Raw genomic sequence first — 18747 nt, 5'->3', positions numbered from 1 at the left:
TAAGGGGGGAAACTGAGACTCAACCCCTGTCTTTCTGACTCCAGAACCTCAGCTTTTAATTTTACTTCCCTGCTTTTCTTCCTTAATGTCTTCTTCATGCTTTCCTTTAATTATCTTGCACAGTTTCTAACTTCTTGAGTTGACCATTAACTTTCATTTTTCGTATTTATTAATAAATCCATTTATAGATATAAATCTACCTCTGAGCCTGCTTCATCAGCATAAACTATGTTTTGTTATGTGGAATTCCCAATGTCATTTTTGCTAGTCAAAATGTGTTATTTCTTTCTTTTTTGACATGAGATATTTAGAATTTTATTTCGCAGTGAGTAAGATTTCTCATGTTGTTTATATTTTTGTAAGTAATATTAGTTTTATTGTATTGTGATAAAAGTGTAATATTTCCTATTTCTACATTTTAGAATTTACTGAGTTATCTAATATATAATTTGTTTTCAAAAACATTCTATAGATCTCTAAAAGACAGTGTAGTGTTTGTAAGTGAGCACTATGGTACCTATTAAATCCATTTTTTAAAAAATGTAGTTTGAATTTTCCTATACTTGATCTGTCAAAGTTAGAGATAATGGTGAGCTGTTTCCTAAGAAAATTGACTTTCTTAGTGACTCTCTCCTCGCTTCCAACGATTCTTGTGTTATTTATGTCAATATGATGTTATTTATTTAGATAAATCTCCATTATTATCATAGCTGTATTATGGCTATATATCTTTTATAAATATAAAAAATTATGCTCTCTTATCCCTCCTAATTCTTTTAAACTTTGAAATTAAAATTGCCAACTCTATTCTTTTTGTTTGAATGTTTCTATATATTTTTTATTCTTTTGTTTCTAGCCTTTTGGAGATATAATTTAGAATATTATGCTAGCAGATCAAATAGAGTTTGATTTTATTTTTTTGGTATTAAATTTGAGAGTCTGTTAAAAAAGATAAACACACTTATATTTTCTGTTTATTTCTTGTATGTTTGAATGTCTTTTATTCTATTGTATGATTTCTCTTTTTTTAAATGATAATTTTTTTCTGACATTTTGGGATTGTTTTTTCCTTGTTTTTATGTTCTTTATGCATCAGAATTTACATACAATGTTTTAAATTCTGTTAGGAGACAAATTTAAGCTATTAAAAAACTACTCAAACCTAGAATTATCAAAATTATTAAAGCCAATGACAAAATAGTGTCCACTGGCTTTCTCTTGTGAGAAATACTGAGTCACTAGTGCTCCTCCAGGCACTGAGGATCTGTCCTGTGAAAAAACAGACATAAAAAGAGCGGAAAGGTGAAAAGAAGAGTGGGACTTTGAAGTGGAACCAAATTTATTTCACTTATCTTTTCCTTTTTTTATATGCACAAGAATGGTATGTGATTTAAAATAAGCCTAAGAAAAGGCATCTCAATATAACAAAATGCCAAGTGTTAGGATATTATGTCATAATTTAAATAGCAGAAATTTTTCTTCCTTAGTGGGACCTAAAATAGTGTGTTTAGAATGGTGTCATAGATGAGATGAAATATTATATATTCTTTTTGAAAACCCTTTTCTGCATTAAGAAAAGGGAGACTGAGATGGTTCTTTTCAGCATCAGAAATCCTAAAGAGGTAAGACTGACCAACACACCTTCTCTGGAGAGGAGATTTTGCCTGTAGACCAGGGCTGCCATGCTCTGGGGCAGCTGGTGGCCCCGTGGGAATGCCTGGGTCAGATGCTGGGCCCTGATCACTCTTGGCTTGACCTCTTGGCTCTTACTGCAACTCAACTCATGGGGATGCCCTGATCTGTCAGCACCTGGGACATCTGAGTCACACCCGAAGAGGAATTTCTCCTGTTCTCCCCCTGGGAGTCCAGACAGATTTCATCCTTATGTCAACACGTCCCCTACATCTCTGCAGAGGAAAACATTAGAAATATCTAGGTGGACTGGCTCCAGGTGACCTGTGCATCAATATCCAGCCAGCAAGGATCCTGTGGATGCTAAGTTTGACAACCAGCAGATGTGCTGATCTTCTGTGAATGACACAGGGACCCTCACCACATCACCTGGTTATCGTTACAATCCTCCTATTTAATTTTAGCTGAAGGCCTGGTTGATATCGACTTGCAGTGCCAGTTTAGGAACGCAACAGCCTAAGAACAGTGAGACCCAGGGACAAGATCGACCATCTCTGAGTTTTCTTCCCTGTACAGTATTAGGAGAATTGTGCATCGAGGGCTGATTTTCTCTTTGGCTCAGCCTCTATTGGTGGCACATATCTTTCTGGTGCCTTTCAAGGACACCTATGAGATGCTCCACTGCAATACCCATGTCCGCTTTGAGTGTTCACCAAGCATACCATTTGGCCTCTCCGGGCAGCCATTTCTGAATATTCTCAGTATCCAACAAAAGGAATCCCACCCAGTGCTGCACTCTGTCTGTCGTACCTTCAGCTTCTTACATTCACCTACACACTTGGGGGAGGAGTTAGTGGAACTCTCCCAGGGTCTCCTGCAACTATTTCCTGTGACATGTTGGATTTTTCTCAGGAGCATTTGTTGCAAGCTGACCTTCTCTAGCTTTCATCAATCTCATCCCATGTAAACTCCAGCTTGATTGTATTTCTAAAAATGTTATCATGTGAATGGCATCCTTTCTTAGTTTCCTGCCATGATGCAGAACTTTCCTATTTGTATTCTCTTTGGTCATTTCAGAAAGGATCTGATAGGCAATGGAGAAAGAGACATAGATGCCTTTGCTCTAGTTGTGTGTTTTGTTTTTAACAGAAATCTGGTCATCTTGCATTTAGAGTGTCTGCAGGATACACAAAGAGAAACACCATGAAAATTAGTGATTGAATATATGGATCTGAGACTTAGGGGAGCTCTGTGTTAGAAATATAAATTTGGGAGGCATCAGCCCATGGTGGGAGTCAAGTCACAGGAACAGGGAAGACTGCCTAAAGCAGGAGTTCCAAAATCTTGTGGATCATCAGAATATACAGATTCCTTGGTCCTTCTCCCGTAGAGTCTAATTTAGTAGGCTTATGGTTGTCCTCAAGAATCTATCATCTTTTTTTTTAAAGCTTCCATTGAAAGAGCTCTAAACTTGAGTATTGAGGGAAGAAATTGTAAGGCAATGCTCCCAGTGTGGCCTTCCTTACATAAGAAAGCTTTAAGTCTATATGTACCTGGCTATGTTGTAGGGATGGTGGCAGGGTCATCAACTGAAAAAGTGATGAAGATTTTGAAAAGTCATTGTGAGAGAAGGGTAGGGACGCTGATGAGACACATGTACAAAGTGAGGGGAAAGAGAAAGCTGGACATCAATGAACATGAATGTGTAACCTCATTCTTGCTCAACACCCTGAGTATAGACATGGAGATAGTAGGAGGTTGGGTTAACAGAGTTGGGTAAATCAAAGGACAAGGACAGGACACTGAGGACTACAAAAATCTGTTGGCATTTGACCATAGCCCCCATCCTTTCGATTTTCTGCTACCTTAACCTATATTCCCAATACAGCTGCTCTTGACCTCAAGATCACCAGTCCCTTACTACCACCCATCCCCGTTTTTCTCGGTCCATGTTCTCCTCCTTTCTTAACCTGGAACCCAAGGGACATCCCTTCAGTCACTCTTTTGCCAGTAACCCTCAAAATATTAAATAACTAGTTTAAGGTAATACCACTAATAAATGGTGAGACTGAGACTTGAACTTAGGCCAGTCTGAGTGTTTGTTTGTTTTTTGACCAGTACTTTATATGACCCCTGCAGTTGTCATGGTGATAGCCCACCCAGACCCTGTTTAATGAAGGACTTATTGCCGCAGCATCTGGGAGTGCTGTCAGCAGACAGACTTCAGCTGTCAGGCCCTTTGGTGTGCCTCACCTGCAGAGAGTTGCCTCATCCAAGTTCACACTCCTTCCTGGGCCACTCACCTCCAATGACTGATAAATGTGGGAGTATAAAGTCCTGGCCCTCTCAGCCCTTCTTGGGACTACTCTGAAGGGACCTTCTGTCTCCAGAGCTCCCTGTGAGATCACTGAGACTGTCCTTGGGACTGCATCACAGCTCACCTTTCCCTCACCCTTCCACAGGTGTTGATCCCAAGGGCACTCCTTAATAAACATGCTCCACGCTAAACTCTCTCCGAGTCTGTTTCCTAAGGGACCTAACATGACAGCTTCTTCAAGAAACGAGAGCCAGAATTTCCTGTTATAGAAGTCATATGACTCTTCACCTTTTCCAGAGACCCTATCAAGTGTTTTAGGGAAGTGTCAGATCCAGATGAAGCCGGGTGCTCCTTGCCCTGGTCACCAGGATGGCATCTAGCCATTTGGATTTCAGGTACATAGGGCTCAAGAGAGAGGGCTAATCCAGGCCTGAGTTAAGTCCAATGGTGTCAGATTTGGAATAGGGATATCCTGCTGCTTAAGCTTTGCTATTTCCCTTTTCCCTCCCTAGTCATCCTTCTGAGGCCAGAGTCTGGCCTGGAAGACTAATCTTGAATCCCAGCTTTAAACAACCTGCAGATGAGGCAACCGATTGAAAATTTCAGGCTCACATCTGATACACCATTGCACTGTGATTTTTAAAGAAGATGTTGGGGGTAGGAGTTTATTAAGTAATTAATTTATTTTTGCTCTGTTGGGTCTTCATTTCTGTGCGAGCGCTTTCTCTAGTTGTGGCAAGCGGGGGCCACTCTTCATCGCGGTGCACGGGCCTCTCACTATCGCGGCCTCTCTTGTTGTGGGGCACAGGCTCAGTAGTTGTGGCTCACAGGCCCAGTCGCTCCGCAGCATGTGGGATCCTCCCAGACCAGGGCTCTAACCCGTGTTCCCTGCATTAGCAGGCAGATTCTCAAGCACTGCACCACCAGGGAAGCCCTGCACTGTGATTTTAGTGACTGAAAGGTAAAAACATGACCTAGGCCAGAGCAAATGAATTTGAGTGGTTTTATTTCAGGTTGATTTTTTCCCCTCCTATTTTATCAGTTAGAATAAACAGTCATAATATGTCAGGAAAAAAAATAAGCAAGCCATCCATCAGAAGAAAAATTTTGGTTGTTTTTTAATATGATTAAGTATTATAGGAACACTAACAAATGAAAAAAAATCGATACTTGTATATTCCAAATTTGCAAATTTCTCCACTTCACATTTTAATTATTCTTTTAAATCTATACAATCACTGTATAAAGTAACTAAATATATGATTCAGGATATATTTCTTTATAACAGTTAGAAAATGTGTGGTATTTGGTTTTCAATTAAACATCTATGAAGACTTCATCTGTGCTACCCACTTAATTAGAAAAAAAAAATATTCAAAGTAATACCCTGCTGGAAATGTCTAAATAGGGAAAGCAACTAAAATTTATATATTAAGGATGGAATATATTTCATTTAATTGGAATATATGTTGCCTCCTAATCCAGCTAATATATTTTTCAATCAGCCCCAAATTGAAGCCGTATGTTATCAGCGATCTCTCAGATCACTCTAAGTGTATAATCTGTGTTATATTAAATAACCTCATTTAGGTAACTGCTTTAAACATTGTGTAGAAGCAAGTACTTCTTAAAGGTTTCAGTTATTGATTTTCAAATCTTCTTTGTAGGTATAAGCTTCTCAGAAGGCCAAGCATAATCACGTTTCCTGCCCAGTTGGTCTTTTCCTTTGATAACCACCCATGGTTACTAAACCAGCCTGTCAGTAGGCATTTAATGAGAAACTGCTGGGGGCTGAAGCCTCTACCAGGGCCTAGAAGCAAACAGAAGATTAGGTGTGCCTGGAAAAGCTTACAAGAAGTTGGTGGTTTTCATGGGCATAAGCCAGCATGGGTTTGCTTAATCTTCTTGTTTTTCAACAGAAATGACAAGATGTTTTTCTAGGGGTAGCATTGGCTTTGACACCCCCTTAAGCTGATAAAAAAAAAATAGCTCCTATTAAGTAATAATTTAAAAAATGACAACGTTTACTTGGTCTCCAGAGGTTTGCATATCCACAGATCAGATTTATAACATGAAGTACTGGGACATGTCTCCTACTTATTCATACATTAAGTTAAAATGTGTTCTAATCCTTTATCTTTTAAGAATAAAATGTCAGGACATTTTTGTGATTTCCTCTAACTAGTAAGACAGGAGGGAGGTTCTTTGTGAGGATTTCCAGCCAAGCCATGTACAACCAATCTGATATAGATCCTTTTCTTGCCACTGGAAGGCTCCTGACAGCATGGAAGAAAAATAAAGAACAAACGTGACAATTAGTACAGGCAGTAACATCACTAGTTATCTGAGCTGTGTAATAACAAGTGGCCTGAACCTTTTATGTGCCTTCCCGACAAAATGAAAGCATGGAAATTATTTTGAATACAGATATTAAATTGATACACTTCTCAGATAATATAAATATCTACAAATGAGAAAAATAGGCTTGGGCATTGTAGGGTAGAGGCAAAGCATAAGTATAATAAATTTTCACTCTTTAAATAGAAAATGTGATCAACCAATACCTCTCCCCATTTTTGGAAAAAATGACTTTTCCTAATGGTTTAAAGCTCTTATATTTGGGAGAAACAGCTGTTTGAGCCCTACCACCTGATTCAGGAGAACAATCTATGTCTTAAATGGATAGTCCTCCAGTGCAGACCTTGTTTGAAGACATACTTACCTTTGTACATAGGAGTCAGTTCATGAGGTATAAATGTGAAATTGTTGGTTTTCATGTTTAGCAATGAATCTTTAGGTAAACATTCATATTTTCAGCAGGTACACCCCTAACATTTGTGGAGTGGAGGGCAAAGAGTGGAAATGGAAAAGCCCACTCCTTTTTCTCCTGCCCTGCCCTCTTCCCCCATGGTAAAGAGCCTTGCAAACATGCTATGGACTCCATACCTCAGGAGCAGCTGTCTAGGGAAGGGGCCTGGGAACCTTGGTAGCCAGCTTGGGGCTAATTAGGCAGGGAATTCCAGGGTCAGGTTCCCTGGAACCTGGGAGGAGCCAGGGTTCTAGATGGGCATGCCCTATGCCCCTGGCCCTTTGGGTGGGGAACACCTGGTGGAAAGTCCAAATGGAGCCCTCTAAAGCCCATGGGCTCAATTGTCAGTGTCTCAGGGTGGCCTTTATTTTCCCTCCCTGCCTAAAATCCCACATGTTCCAAATTTAACTTTCCTGAATAGCTGTGAGCTTTTAAATTCACAACTAAGGTTTCTCTGTAACAATCTTAAATGCCTGCAGTGATACTTACAGGACTATGAGATTAGCAGCCCTTGAGTGCTCCTGTAAGAGTTCGTTCAGTCGAACTTGGCGGTAACTCTGTGGACAACATTCAGATTTTGTTGAGGGCAGTTTTCCCAGAATTATGAATGAGAATTTATCTTCTTACCTCAAATTATGGACAAGTAGAAAAACCTCATTGAAAAAAATTAGTTATTTCATTCAAATTTGGAAACTTAACAGTGTTTTTAAAACTCATGGGAAATTTTAGAAACATAAAGAATAAGACCATTGTGCTATAGTGTCTTATTAAATTCTAGAAGAAAAAAGTAAGCAACATGGATAACGGTAAAAAGAAGATAAGAATGGCCAGTGCTGGGGAACAGGTTTGCAGCTGAAGAAAACTAACCTAATCTTGATACTAATTTGATATCCTAAGAACATAGGTTATACCCTAGTCTATCTTTATTTAAGCTCTTTGATTTTTACCGGCACAGGGGACTGGTTTCAATGAAATAGTCACCAAAAGACACATTTGGAAAAATAACTACATTAACTATTTTGCAGTGATGAGAGTAATATTTATTATTACATTTCACTGGTTCAGAAACCAAGGTTTAGGTAAGTGATTTGCTCAATTATATGAAAACTTTTTGTTAGAACTGGGAAGTTTATCACACACAGAGCTTATGATTCTTAGCTCAGTATTTTTCCACTAAATTTGAAAGGCTTTTAGTATCTCCTGCTCTAATTTGTTCCAACTTCAGCTCCTAATATAATTTATTTAAATTTTGTAGTTTAGAGGTTCTTTTGGTCCTTTTCCTTGAACGTCTAATCCAATTCAGACGTCAGTTCTTCTGCCTTATTTTTATGTCCCTGCCCTTTTCACCATCCTCACTATTGCAACTTCATTCAGCTCAGGCCACTAGGGTAACTCCCATTTTATTGGGTTCTCTAGAAGAGCCCACCATTTTACATCCGTCCTACAAGATGTGCTGGATCCAACTTTCATATTCATTGCTCCAATTACATATTTTCTCAGATCCCTATGTTAGTTTTTATAGCTAACTTTATCAGGTTAAAATTCTTTGTTATTGTCTCAAACTGTGAGTCAATCTATATTTACTTTTCATATGTATTGACTTAAATTATTTTAGACTGGTGGGTCTGTCTCCTGTTCTATAAAATTAAATTGGAAAGAAGACTTCAGAATATGTATCAATAACCTATTTTAACTTAAAAATTGATTTTGTACTGAAAAATGAAAACAATTTTCTAAATCCTCATATTCAATAATATGATTGAAAAAGCACTTGAAATATGGAGAAACCCTGGATCTTGAATAATGAAATTCTATAATAGATACATTAATTCTTGATCTTTAAATCAACCACAATTTTCTTTTTCAGCTAGTTAGATAGCAAAGTAAAGATTAAGGGAGGCAAGTCCTTACCTTTTCCTTGACTGCTTCCAGTTCTGCATCTGTAATTTTCCACGGAGTTTCTCTCTTTAATTTCTCAGCAGTTGTTAAATCTTTGCAGCTTTCATGGAGACGATATGGTTCAATCATTTCTTCAAAGAATTTCCAGCTGAAATTGGAATTATAAAAGAGGCCTCACAGTGGGAAACCAACTCATTATTTCACAGATACTCTAGGTATGACTAGCTCTGCTGGCTACAGAATCAGAGCTGAATGTCATGCAAATCTTTTAAGAATTATCTTTGCAGGGGACTTTCTGTGAGTAAAACCATGGCTCTAGTAGTGCCTCCCTATCCAGGGAAAGGCCGTAACGTGTGTGAGGCCTTGATAGCCTACTGGGCATTAGATCCTCGATATAAATACACAAACACACAGATAGTAATTATTCTGCAAATACACGTTCTACATAATAGAGTCAAAGACACAGTTGTAACGTAGACACTTCAGCCCATAAATGAGTTTCCTTCTGCTTACTTTATAGATTCTATGGGAGACATTCATGAATTAATGTAGGAGATGAACTAGCATCCCTGGGAGTTGGATAGGGTTGCCCTCCTCACCTTTAGGCCACATGGCAACACACACTCATGGCAGGAGCCTGTGGGCAGGTAGGAGAACAGTAACTAAGAGGAGCAGGGAAGTGAGTTCAATGGCTATAGAACAATTTGAATGTTTGCTGTAAATAATGTAGCCTTTGTCCTTCTGGTATCTGCTGTTGCTGCCTGAGATTTTCAAATGGCTATTGTTCAGGTGCATGTTAGAGGAAAGAACAAAAATCAATAATATTTTAAAATCTGAGGGCATTTTAGAGTGATTAAGAAGAAATCATTGAATAGAAAAGGAGGAGCAGCATCTCAGAGCTGTGGAACATTTTAAAAATTGCTGAAAAATCTCATTCTTGTCTTTCATAATAATCTCATAAGACTTTCTTTTTTTAAATAGATTTATTTAATTTATTTATTTATTTATGGTTGTGTTGGGTCTTCGTTGCTGTGCGCGGGCTTTTCTCTAGTTGTGGCGAGTTGGGGCTACTCTTCATTGTGGTGCATGGGCTTCTTACTGTGGTGGCTTCTCCTGTTGCGGAGCACGAGCTCTAGGCACGCGGGCTTCAGTAGTTGTGGTACGCAGGCTCAGTAGCTGTGGTGCATGGGCTTAGCTGCTCTGCGGCATGTGGGATCTTCCCGTACCAGGGCTCGAACCCATGTCCCCTGCATTGGCAGGCGGATTCTCAACCACTGCGCCACCAGGAAAGCCCCAAGACTTATTTTTAAAATAGCACAAAACAAAGTTCATAATTTATAGGAGTAGTTGTCTTTACTATGCTACTGTAAGATGATCTCAAATATAAAGTTTTCTTTGGTTTTATATAATGTGGCTTACTTATAATTTAGTAACTTTGGAATGAGCGATAATTAGAATCAGTGTGATGTTAGGTTAAGAAATTAAAATATGAAGCAATGAGTTCAGTGATCTCATCAGTTGTCCTGATTTAGGATTTGTACAAAGTACAGAGATTATAAAGGAGTAGGTTGTCCTTACCAGTGTGCTTTTTTTAAGGGATTGAAGAGATACTTAATGCAGTAGATTTCTGATGCCTTTGACTTATTTAGAATGGTAGACAATGACAGGGAAGGAATAAGACTGATATGCCCTATTATTCTTTCAACCACACAATACTTTTATTTGCTCTTCCTCCCAACAGTTCTGTGCTTTCAGAGACCTTGGCGGTAATCAGTGCAAAGTTGCTAGCCTAGGAGAAAAGAGCCTGGGTTCTTGCTCCAGCTCTTCCATTGTCCTCCTTGACCTGGATAACCATGCCTATAATAGGGGGTAACAATGGCTCCTCAAAGCTGGCACGTGGTTGGTGTGTGTTAATATGATGATTTGGGTGACAGTGCTCTGAAGAGTATGAAGTGCCCTGTAAAAGCAAGGCATTCATTTTACTCAACAGCCATAGGACTGAGGTTAGCAATTGACAGTTTCTCTGTTTAAGCTCTACATATAATTATTTTGATCAGGATAAGAGTTTTCTTCACATCTCAGCCCAGGTGCTTATTAGAAAGAGCAGTTCAAAAATAGTTTCCTAAGAAATGGCAAGTGGAAAGGAGATTGCTGGTTGTCCCCCCGGCATGCATACTACGTTTCTCCATTGTAGTTTGGGTGGGAATGACTCTATCCCCAGCATCAGACAGTCAATACAATTCTATCCCTTCTGCCAGACTGATTGGCCAGGGTGGGCACATAACCCAGGAAATCTTGACCAATAGGCACCTTGCATTTTACTGACCACAACAAGTGGCTCAGTGGCTTGGGTTGGTGCTACCTGAATGCAGCCAATGACCTGAATTCAACAACTGGGGAAGAGACAAACTTTTTCTCCCACTGAACACAAATGAGCAAATATGTAGTTCTGGCTGCTATGGGCATTCATCTCGGTTTTATAAGCTAAATCAACTTTGATTGATGATTTCATAATATAAGGTAGAGTAGAGAGAATGAAGGAGAATTAGCCCTTAATTGTAAAATTAACCTTCTAGATCAAGGTTCACCTGAAAGCCAAAATACCCTTGGATTTTTCAGTTAAGTTTGATAATAATTTCCATTATTTAAGTCACTATGAGTTAAGTTTTCTTTTACTTGCAATTGAAGCATGCTAAGTGACACAGTAGGTTATAATGGGGCTGTATTTGTCCATTTATTTTCTCTAAACTCTTACCGCTCCTTATCTATGTTTATCTTTGATTTCTTCATCCTAAGGCTCATCTCTGAGTTGGCCATTTTCCATTCTCCTAGCTTGGTGATCCAAAGGTAGCTCAAGGTTTCTATTTGATTCTTATTAAATCTGATCTTTCTTATAATTATTTTTTAATTGATTCTAAAATAGGTCAAATATTACGTACTATTAAATATAAGTGAGAATTAATTTAATTTTAAAAATTAACTTATAGCTGCCCTGCCTTCCCCATCCTTGTTCCTCATAATAACAAAGTTAAAAACATTTTTTGACTGCATAAAAATTTCCCCCTAAGTTCATATAAGATTCCTTCTCACAAATTAATGTATTTGTTGTTTTTGTGATCACACTAGCATCTTTCAACTAAATTATCTAGTTAATTGCTTCTAGTTTCTCTCTGATTTCTGTTTAAAGATTGCTGTTCTATTGGCCTATTACTTTTAATTCAGTCTATACAATAAAAAATGAAATTTAGCCACAAGAGCTTTTCAGTTTTCCCTGGCCCAATTATTTTCTCATTAACTTTGCTTTTGTACTCCCTTCCACCCTTGCTCTACCATATTTATAGATAATATTTTTATGATAGAATGTCTCCATCAAGACTTGCTCATGTTTTATGGGTAGTTGAAAGATCTATTAAAGGCAATTGAAAGACAGTTAACATTAGCCTCCAACATGGAAATCACTGACAAACTATTTTCAACATTGTGTGAATATAGTGACCAAGAAAGAACAGTGATCAGGAGATAGCTGTTAATGGTAGACAAGGGCTGCCTGACCAACAAGGCCCATGTGAAAGCTGAAGTTGAGACAGTGCTGTAAGCTTTGGGCCCTGGGCCTGGGGCTGCATCAGCCCAGAGGAAGAGTTCTCTTTCTCTTATTAAACCACTCAGAGGAGTTGCCTTTTAAAAATTATCACAAAGGTGCTAGGTTTGTTACCAGTGGCCATTTGTGAGATTTACTAAATGACCATTCTCTGTTCTAAAATTTACCTTCATATATTGGAAAAGGCATTGCCAGCATTGGACATGTGGTTGTTTTATAAAGTAATATGGCATCAGTTATAGCTGAAGACTGAAGAGAAAAGGATGGCACTTCCAGCACACCTTTTCTTGGTGGTCTTTTGTCTTCACACCAGGGTACATTCACTGCAGTTATTCTAGTAAGAATGAACTTTTTTTCCTGCATCTTCCTCAAGACCTTGAAATATCACATTGAGAATCTCCACAATTGTGAAAACTAATTCATTGTTTTTTTCCTGAGAAAGGGGAATAGATCTCTTCACTGCAGGATGTGGAGGATATGTAAGAAACACCAAATCAGAATGGTGTCTAAAGTCAAATTTAGATACCAGGACAAAAGCACAAATGCCTGGGTCCTTTGTTTCTTACGACTGTGCATAGAGTTTTCTCCTTGAGAAGAGGAAACCATGGAACAAAGGTCAGGGGTAGGAAGATGAAGAGTGTCTAGCCTGTGATGGACACTCAAAGAAGGAAGAGGCATGGTTAGTAAAAGAGATACATCAACATCCTCAGAGATAGGACAGAAAGGATGGGTATGCAGCAGGTGACCATGGCAGCTGGGCAGAGACTAGCACAAAAGAGAGGGAAGGAAACAGGGACTTGGGTAGAGAAAACCATATTGATGGGTAAAGAGGCAAAGGATATAGAAACGAATTAATCAGCAAGCACAGACAGTCCTTAGCTGCTGATAAGACAAACAACAGCAAGAAGAATTCACCTGCGAGAAGTAGGTGACTGATTTGTGCCCAGCGTTGAGCCAGGGCTTATAGAAAATCCAAAGTCAGTAGGGGACACTGTGACTGTGCTCTAGACAACAGTAAATAGTCCTGTACTTGCAGAGCACTGGCAGGCTCTGGCCTGTTGCTAAGTGGCACATACTAGGGAATCACTGGACCTGCTGTGTTATGAAAGAATGCATTCCTACCAATTAGAGCTATAAGATGAGCCCGTTTGATCACATCACTGCAAAAGCCAAGAGGCAGCGGCTTAGGAATTAAAATTCTTCAAGTGAAATGTGGAAGGCTACCAGAGGTTACCACATGACAGTTCACTTCATATCAGAATGTTAATTCCATTTACCAAGGAGGATGATAAATCTGTTCTTAATTTTTTTAACTGTTTATAACTATAACTATAGAAATACAGGAATGAAAGGCATTAGTGGTATATATGATGTAAGGAAATACTACATAGTAATAATCCAGGTTAACCCTGTCAATTATAGCTTTCTTATCACAGTTAAGATGTTTCATAAAGCTGTTTTAACTGACCCATAACATTGAAGGAATCATGAATACCCTCAAACTATATGAAGTTCGAGGTTGCCATTTGGTCAGTAAGAATGCATCTTAAATCTGGATGATTTTCAGTTAGTTATTAAGCTCATCCAGGATAACAATGAATCAAAAGAAGGTAAGAGCAAGAAGGCTCAAGGAATATGGAATTGCAATCCATCAAGAACTGCAGGAGGAAGGAGAAATGATGGTCAACAGAAATGAGAAGAGGTCCAAGAGTCCAGCAAGGACCTAAGCCATACTGAGACCTTCGTGTCTCCCTCTACTCTAACCCTTGGAGACCCCATTCCACACCAAATCAAATGTATTAAACTGCATCTAGATGCAACAGTAAATATGATTTTGGACTGTAAACAATTGAAAATATTTTTTAATTGCTAAGTCATTTCTCTAAGTACTTTAATTTATAATTGGCTGTGACTTTCAGACAGTCTTCTTACACCTCTGGGAACTCCTTTTAACATCTACCTACAAATTGTTTTCAAATATCATGGACTTGACAAATTTAACAATCAATGAAGTTAAAACGATGTTGTTTTGAAGACATTTAAACAATTATTTCAATGTTTTTCATTTAAAAGTTTTGGAACCAATACATTTTCTTGCTAGGCTTCCCATTCAGGATGCCCCACCAGTAATGTTAAATAATGAAAACTTACCCTGACTGCTCAGGTCAGAATTGTCTGAGCTTGTGCTTCCTGTTCCTCTTGCCACCATAGAAACCAATAACATGAAGGGCAATTCTAAAATGTTAACTAAATGGTGTTTCAACAATTCTTCCTCTCAAGCTCATCTTCACCTTAAAACCTTTTCCTTCCATTAGAACGTGACAGCTCTGTGTCATGATTATTTGAAATCCCTTTTTATTATATCCTATCAGGACTCACTGCAGTAAATCCATAACATTTTTACCTTCTAATAATTAACACAGAAGAGAAGGCGAGAGTACCACGAATAAACAATGGGTCTTGTTAAATGTTTCATACCTTTCTTTGTTTGGCTTAATGTTGATGTCACCAATGACATGGATGTCTGCAAATTTTATCCTAAATTTGCTCAGGAGGGAAGCCATTCTGAAAATATAAGAGAGAAACACTTCATCATTGCATATTTAGCTATTTTCAATCAAAGAGTTTTGCTTTCATGTCTTATTTCAGCTTAGATTTTGGACAAAGGCTTTGGTTAGTGTTTGATTTTCATTACAGTACTTGATGAGTACAGATAAATGTGGACCAAGTTATTCCATTGAAGGCAAGGAGAAGTTTCTGTAGGTGCAGTCACTGGAAAGAGCAAACCCAGCTCTGCATTCATGTTTCAGGGAAGATATTGTGGAGCTGTCCACTCTTCCTTATCATTTGGAAAAAAGAGAGCAAGTTCCAATACTTATTGACTATTATGGATAATTTTTATAGAGTTACAAACTACTGACAAACTAATAATTATTATGTATTATATCATTATAGATTAAAGGTTTTTTCCCCTAGAAACTGAAAATTTTGATATAATTTCAAAGTTACAAAAAAGTTACAAGAATAGTGCAAAGAAAGCTCAGATTCACCAGTTGTTTATATTTTGCCCCATTTGATCTGTCATTCTCTTTTTCTATCTACATCTGTCTGTCTATATATTTTTTGCTTGCTGGCTTTCTACCTCCTACCTATTTTCCATTTTAAAGTAAGTTGCAGATATCAGGCCCCTTTACCTGTAAATACTTCAGTGGGTATTTCCTAAGAACAAGGACATTCTCTTTTATAAACAGAGTAGTTTTTGAAGTCAGGAAATTTAACACTGATGCCCTACTACCATCTAATCCACCACCATTTTCAAATTTTATCACTTGTCCCAATAAGGTACTAGAGGCTTTAAGAAAATATAAATTATTGTAGACCTCATGTTAGTTTCCATTTTAGTATGACTCTGTTTACGAGGAATTAAATATTTATAATATCTCTCTAAGAGGGGGGAGAAAATGTGAAAAACTACTGAATAAGAGCCAGTCATTATTTTGTGATTTCTGGAAGGAGCAGTTCCAGGAAGGGCTAGGACTTAGGCATGTCATGAGGGACCAAATGCCGCCAAAGGTCATTCTCCAGATTTCCGCCAGAGACCTTTGGATGCACCACACTCTCGGCATGCTTGTTGCTCTCACAACTACAGATCAACTCTCCATGGCTAAAGTAATAAGAAAGACACAGACTTACACCGTGGGACTTATTTATTTTTTTAATTAGAAGAGCTATCAACAGTCATCCATTTAAACACTTTCACACTACAAGTGAAAAACTGGGGACCCAGATATGTGCAGTGACTGTTGCAAAGTCCTGCAGCTTGTTGGTGGCAGAGCTGTGGCTCGGACCAGATGTAGTCTCTCTGTTCTCTTCTAAGTGTGCTGTGCTAGAGTGACTGCTGTGAATTAACGGGTTTGAATCTCCCGGAAGAAACTATTGGACACAAATGCCTTCAGGCTCTTCCTTTCTTGGATGCATTTACAAGTCAGAACAAAATAAACATTATACAAGATAATGATACTCTCATTCAAGACTTGAGATGAGGCTTCTGTGCCAAATGCTTGTTGGAAGCATTTGTGGAAGGGGATAAAAGGACTGAAGACAATGATTAGAAAAATTACACAGATAATTTACTGACCAGAAACAAGTAAGCTTGAGGCCTATCATGGTGACTTTGTCTTTAAATTTTTTGTGCCTCAAAGATGCTTACAGTTCTTAAAATTAAAGCATTAAAACAGCAAACATCCAAACACAGGAGTGATAAATTACTTACGTAATTTTTTCTTCTTCAATGCGATTGATCTTCCCTCCGACATAGATTCTTAATTTACAGTCTTTCCATTTTTTTCTGAGAGTCAAGATATAGGGGATAAGGAGTGTTAACCCTAACAACAAAAAAAGAGTAGATTATGACAAAAGAATGAGCATATCCAACTGAAAGGAAATGAGTAGCTTCATATCTTTATTCTTTCCCACATTCATAGCTCCTACATTATTTAAATCTTTGGAGAACACAGAAATGTTATTCTTTAACTGATATCATTTCATATACGTTCCCATGCAGTTTGTTAAATTTATCAACATAGAAATTCTGCTCCCTAGTGTATATTCTGGAATTTTTTACCTCCATCATCAAACAACCACCAAACATCAATTGTGCCTTTTCCTTGCTTCTTTTTAAATTGGGTGCTGGCTTCCACCAGTTTCTGGTTGATCTCCCCCACATGCATCGACTGGATTGTGTTAATGCTGCTGTCTGTAATGAAAGGGAAAGTAGTACATCCATTTGTCTTTTGAGGAAAGAAGCAAAATAACTTTCTAATAAATCTCTTCAGGAAAATAGAGGAAGGGTCATGAATTTGTGTTTTTTATACTTATGGGTAAATAGTGAGTCCTATTCTCCAGAAAAGGAGAGATAAAGGTCAAATTCCACAATAATTTAGATCACCTTCAATAGTTCAGAAAAACTTGATATTGATCTTATGATTACAGTTTTCATTATAAAGCAGCAGATTTTTTTTTTCAGATCCTTAGTAATCTCTCTCAGAGCAGAATTATTATTTAGGCAGGTACCAATACTAAATTATCTGATACAAAAGCCAAAATATCCCGATTTTTCCAAATTTCAGGTATAACTCAACTTATATTTTCTGATGTACTTAAAAGTAGAACATGTGGTTATTGGTTTTCTAGAGATAAGCAAAAGAATCAGAAGTACTCCTTCACTAGGCAGTTGTTCACTTGAGCACAATTTTGGTGTAAATTCCATCAATGTCTGGATTATAAACGTTGCCAGGGACCATAAGCATCTTGACTCTCTATGACCCTTTGGTCCTAATGTGGGCCTGGCTTACTCTTTTGTTTTCTCTTCAAGGAATCTGTGAATCTAAGGTAAAGCCATTTGAGCTATTTGAATCTCTGTGAATGAGATGAAAAAGCCAGGAAATATGATTAAAAACACCTTTTCTTGAGTTATAGTTAAGAGTGTACATAAAGTACTTAAAAAAAATTTTAATGCAATTTCCACCCTAACATGAACACAGCAAAAGTGTACCAGGAAACTAGGGCAGTGTTTGCTCAGAACCGTTGTTCCTGTTTCCCAGTAGGGGTTTCCTTCCTACTCCATATTATATTATTTCTCATTTCCACATCTTTGAAAGTTGTGACTTCATTGCTGTATTTCAAAGCGATGGTGTCAGCATAGTGCTTAGAGTAGAGCTGACAGCCTCTTCAGAGCTTCCTCTCTGATCTAAGAGGTTCTGAGGATGCTTTGTTCTATCTTTTGTTGTTTTCATGTTTGGGCCTGTCGGTTCTGAAGCAATTATCTCATATTGTTTGTATCTCCCTAGGACCGCTAAGGGAGAAAATTAAATATCTTTACAAAACGGACCAAACTCTGCCCCCACTTATATGCAAATCAAAGCATCCAGAGGACCATGTATGAGTGCCTGGAGGCAGAGTGGGTCCTAACTCAGAAGAGTCGTCAGCTAACAAAGGCCTGGAGCAGTGAAGGGGCCTACTTCAGAGCTGTGTTTGAAAATTTAGGTGTTGGAAACAAAATATAACATAATCTTGCTTTTCTGAACAATGAGACATGTTGACTTTCAGAGGTGTACATTTTTGCCAAAAGTATTGCGATGCAGAAACAGCGTTCCAGAATAAATAAGTCCCACTTTCACTAATAAGGACCTTAATGCTTCCCTCCTCCCCGTCAGCTAGAGAACAGTATGGGTTATGACTTCTGAATTTCCCATTGCTTTTCAGATTGTACCATTGCATAGTGCAGATTCAATGGATAGTTAATTCTTCTCGTGGGTACATGAAATAATTGAAAAGGAAAGAAGATAGTAGTTAGTATCCAGATGGTCTTATTCTAATATTTACACCCTGAAAGACCTGATGTAACTCCAACTTTAGATTCAAACACATCATTTTTCTAGAAAATGTCCTTTTAAGGGGACAGAGGCACAGTAGGTTCTCCCCTCGCCCATG

At 38.1% G+C, this 18747-nt stretch overlaps 1 protein-coding gene and 1 long non-coding RNA gene across 5 annotated transcripts in view; one reads left to right on the top strand and one right to left on the bottom strand.

Moving 5' to 3' along the window:
• The window catches only part of LOC132488520 (uncharacterized), an 84913-nt gene that overhangs the window by 22412 nt on the left and 43754 nt on the right, over positions 1–18747 (top strand). The gene's annotated exons all lie outside the window — the stretch shown is intronic.
• Positions 6090–18747, bottom strand: part of SLC12A1 (solute carrier family 12 member 1) — a 91487-nt gene continuing 78829 nt past the window's right edge. For all 3 annotated transcript variants that reach the window (XM_060096787.1, XM_060096785.1, XM_060096786.1), the window contains exons 21-26: positions 16880–17011; positions 16529–16640; positions 14734–14820; positions 8670–8805; positions 7248–7315; positions 6090–6225 (exon numbers count right to left, since the gene is read on the bottom strand). In XM_060096787.1, the coding sequence (XP_059952770.1) occupies positions 6090–6225; positions 7248–7315; positions 8670–8805; positions 14734–14820; positions 16529–16640; positions 16880–17011 (671 nt within the window). The remainder of the gene's footprint in view (positions 6226–7247; positions 7316–8669; positions 8806–14733; positions 14821–16528; positions 16641–16879; positions 17012–18747) is intronic.

This window comes from Mesoplodon densirostris, chromosome 4 (genome assembly GCF_025265405.1).
Source record: "Mesoplodon densirostris isolate mMesDen1 chromosome 4, mMesDen1 primary haplotype, whole genome shotgun sequence".
Classification (NCBI taxonomy): Eukaryota; Metazoa; Chordata; class Mammalia; order Artiodactyla; family Ziphiidae; genus Mesoplodon; species Mesoplodon densirostris.
Note: the sequence above shows the minus strand (reverse complement) of the source record. Positions and strands in the feature narration are given on the sequence as shown.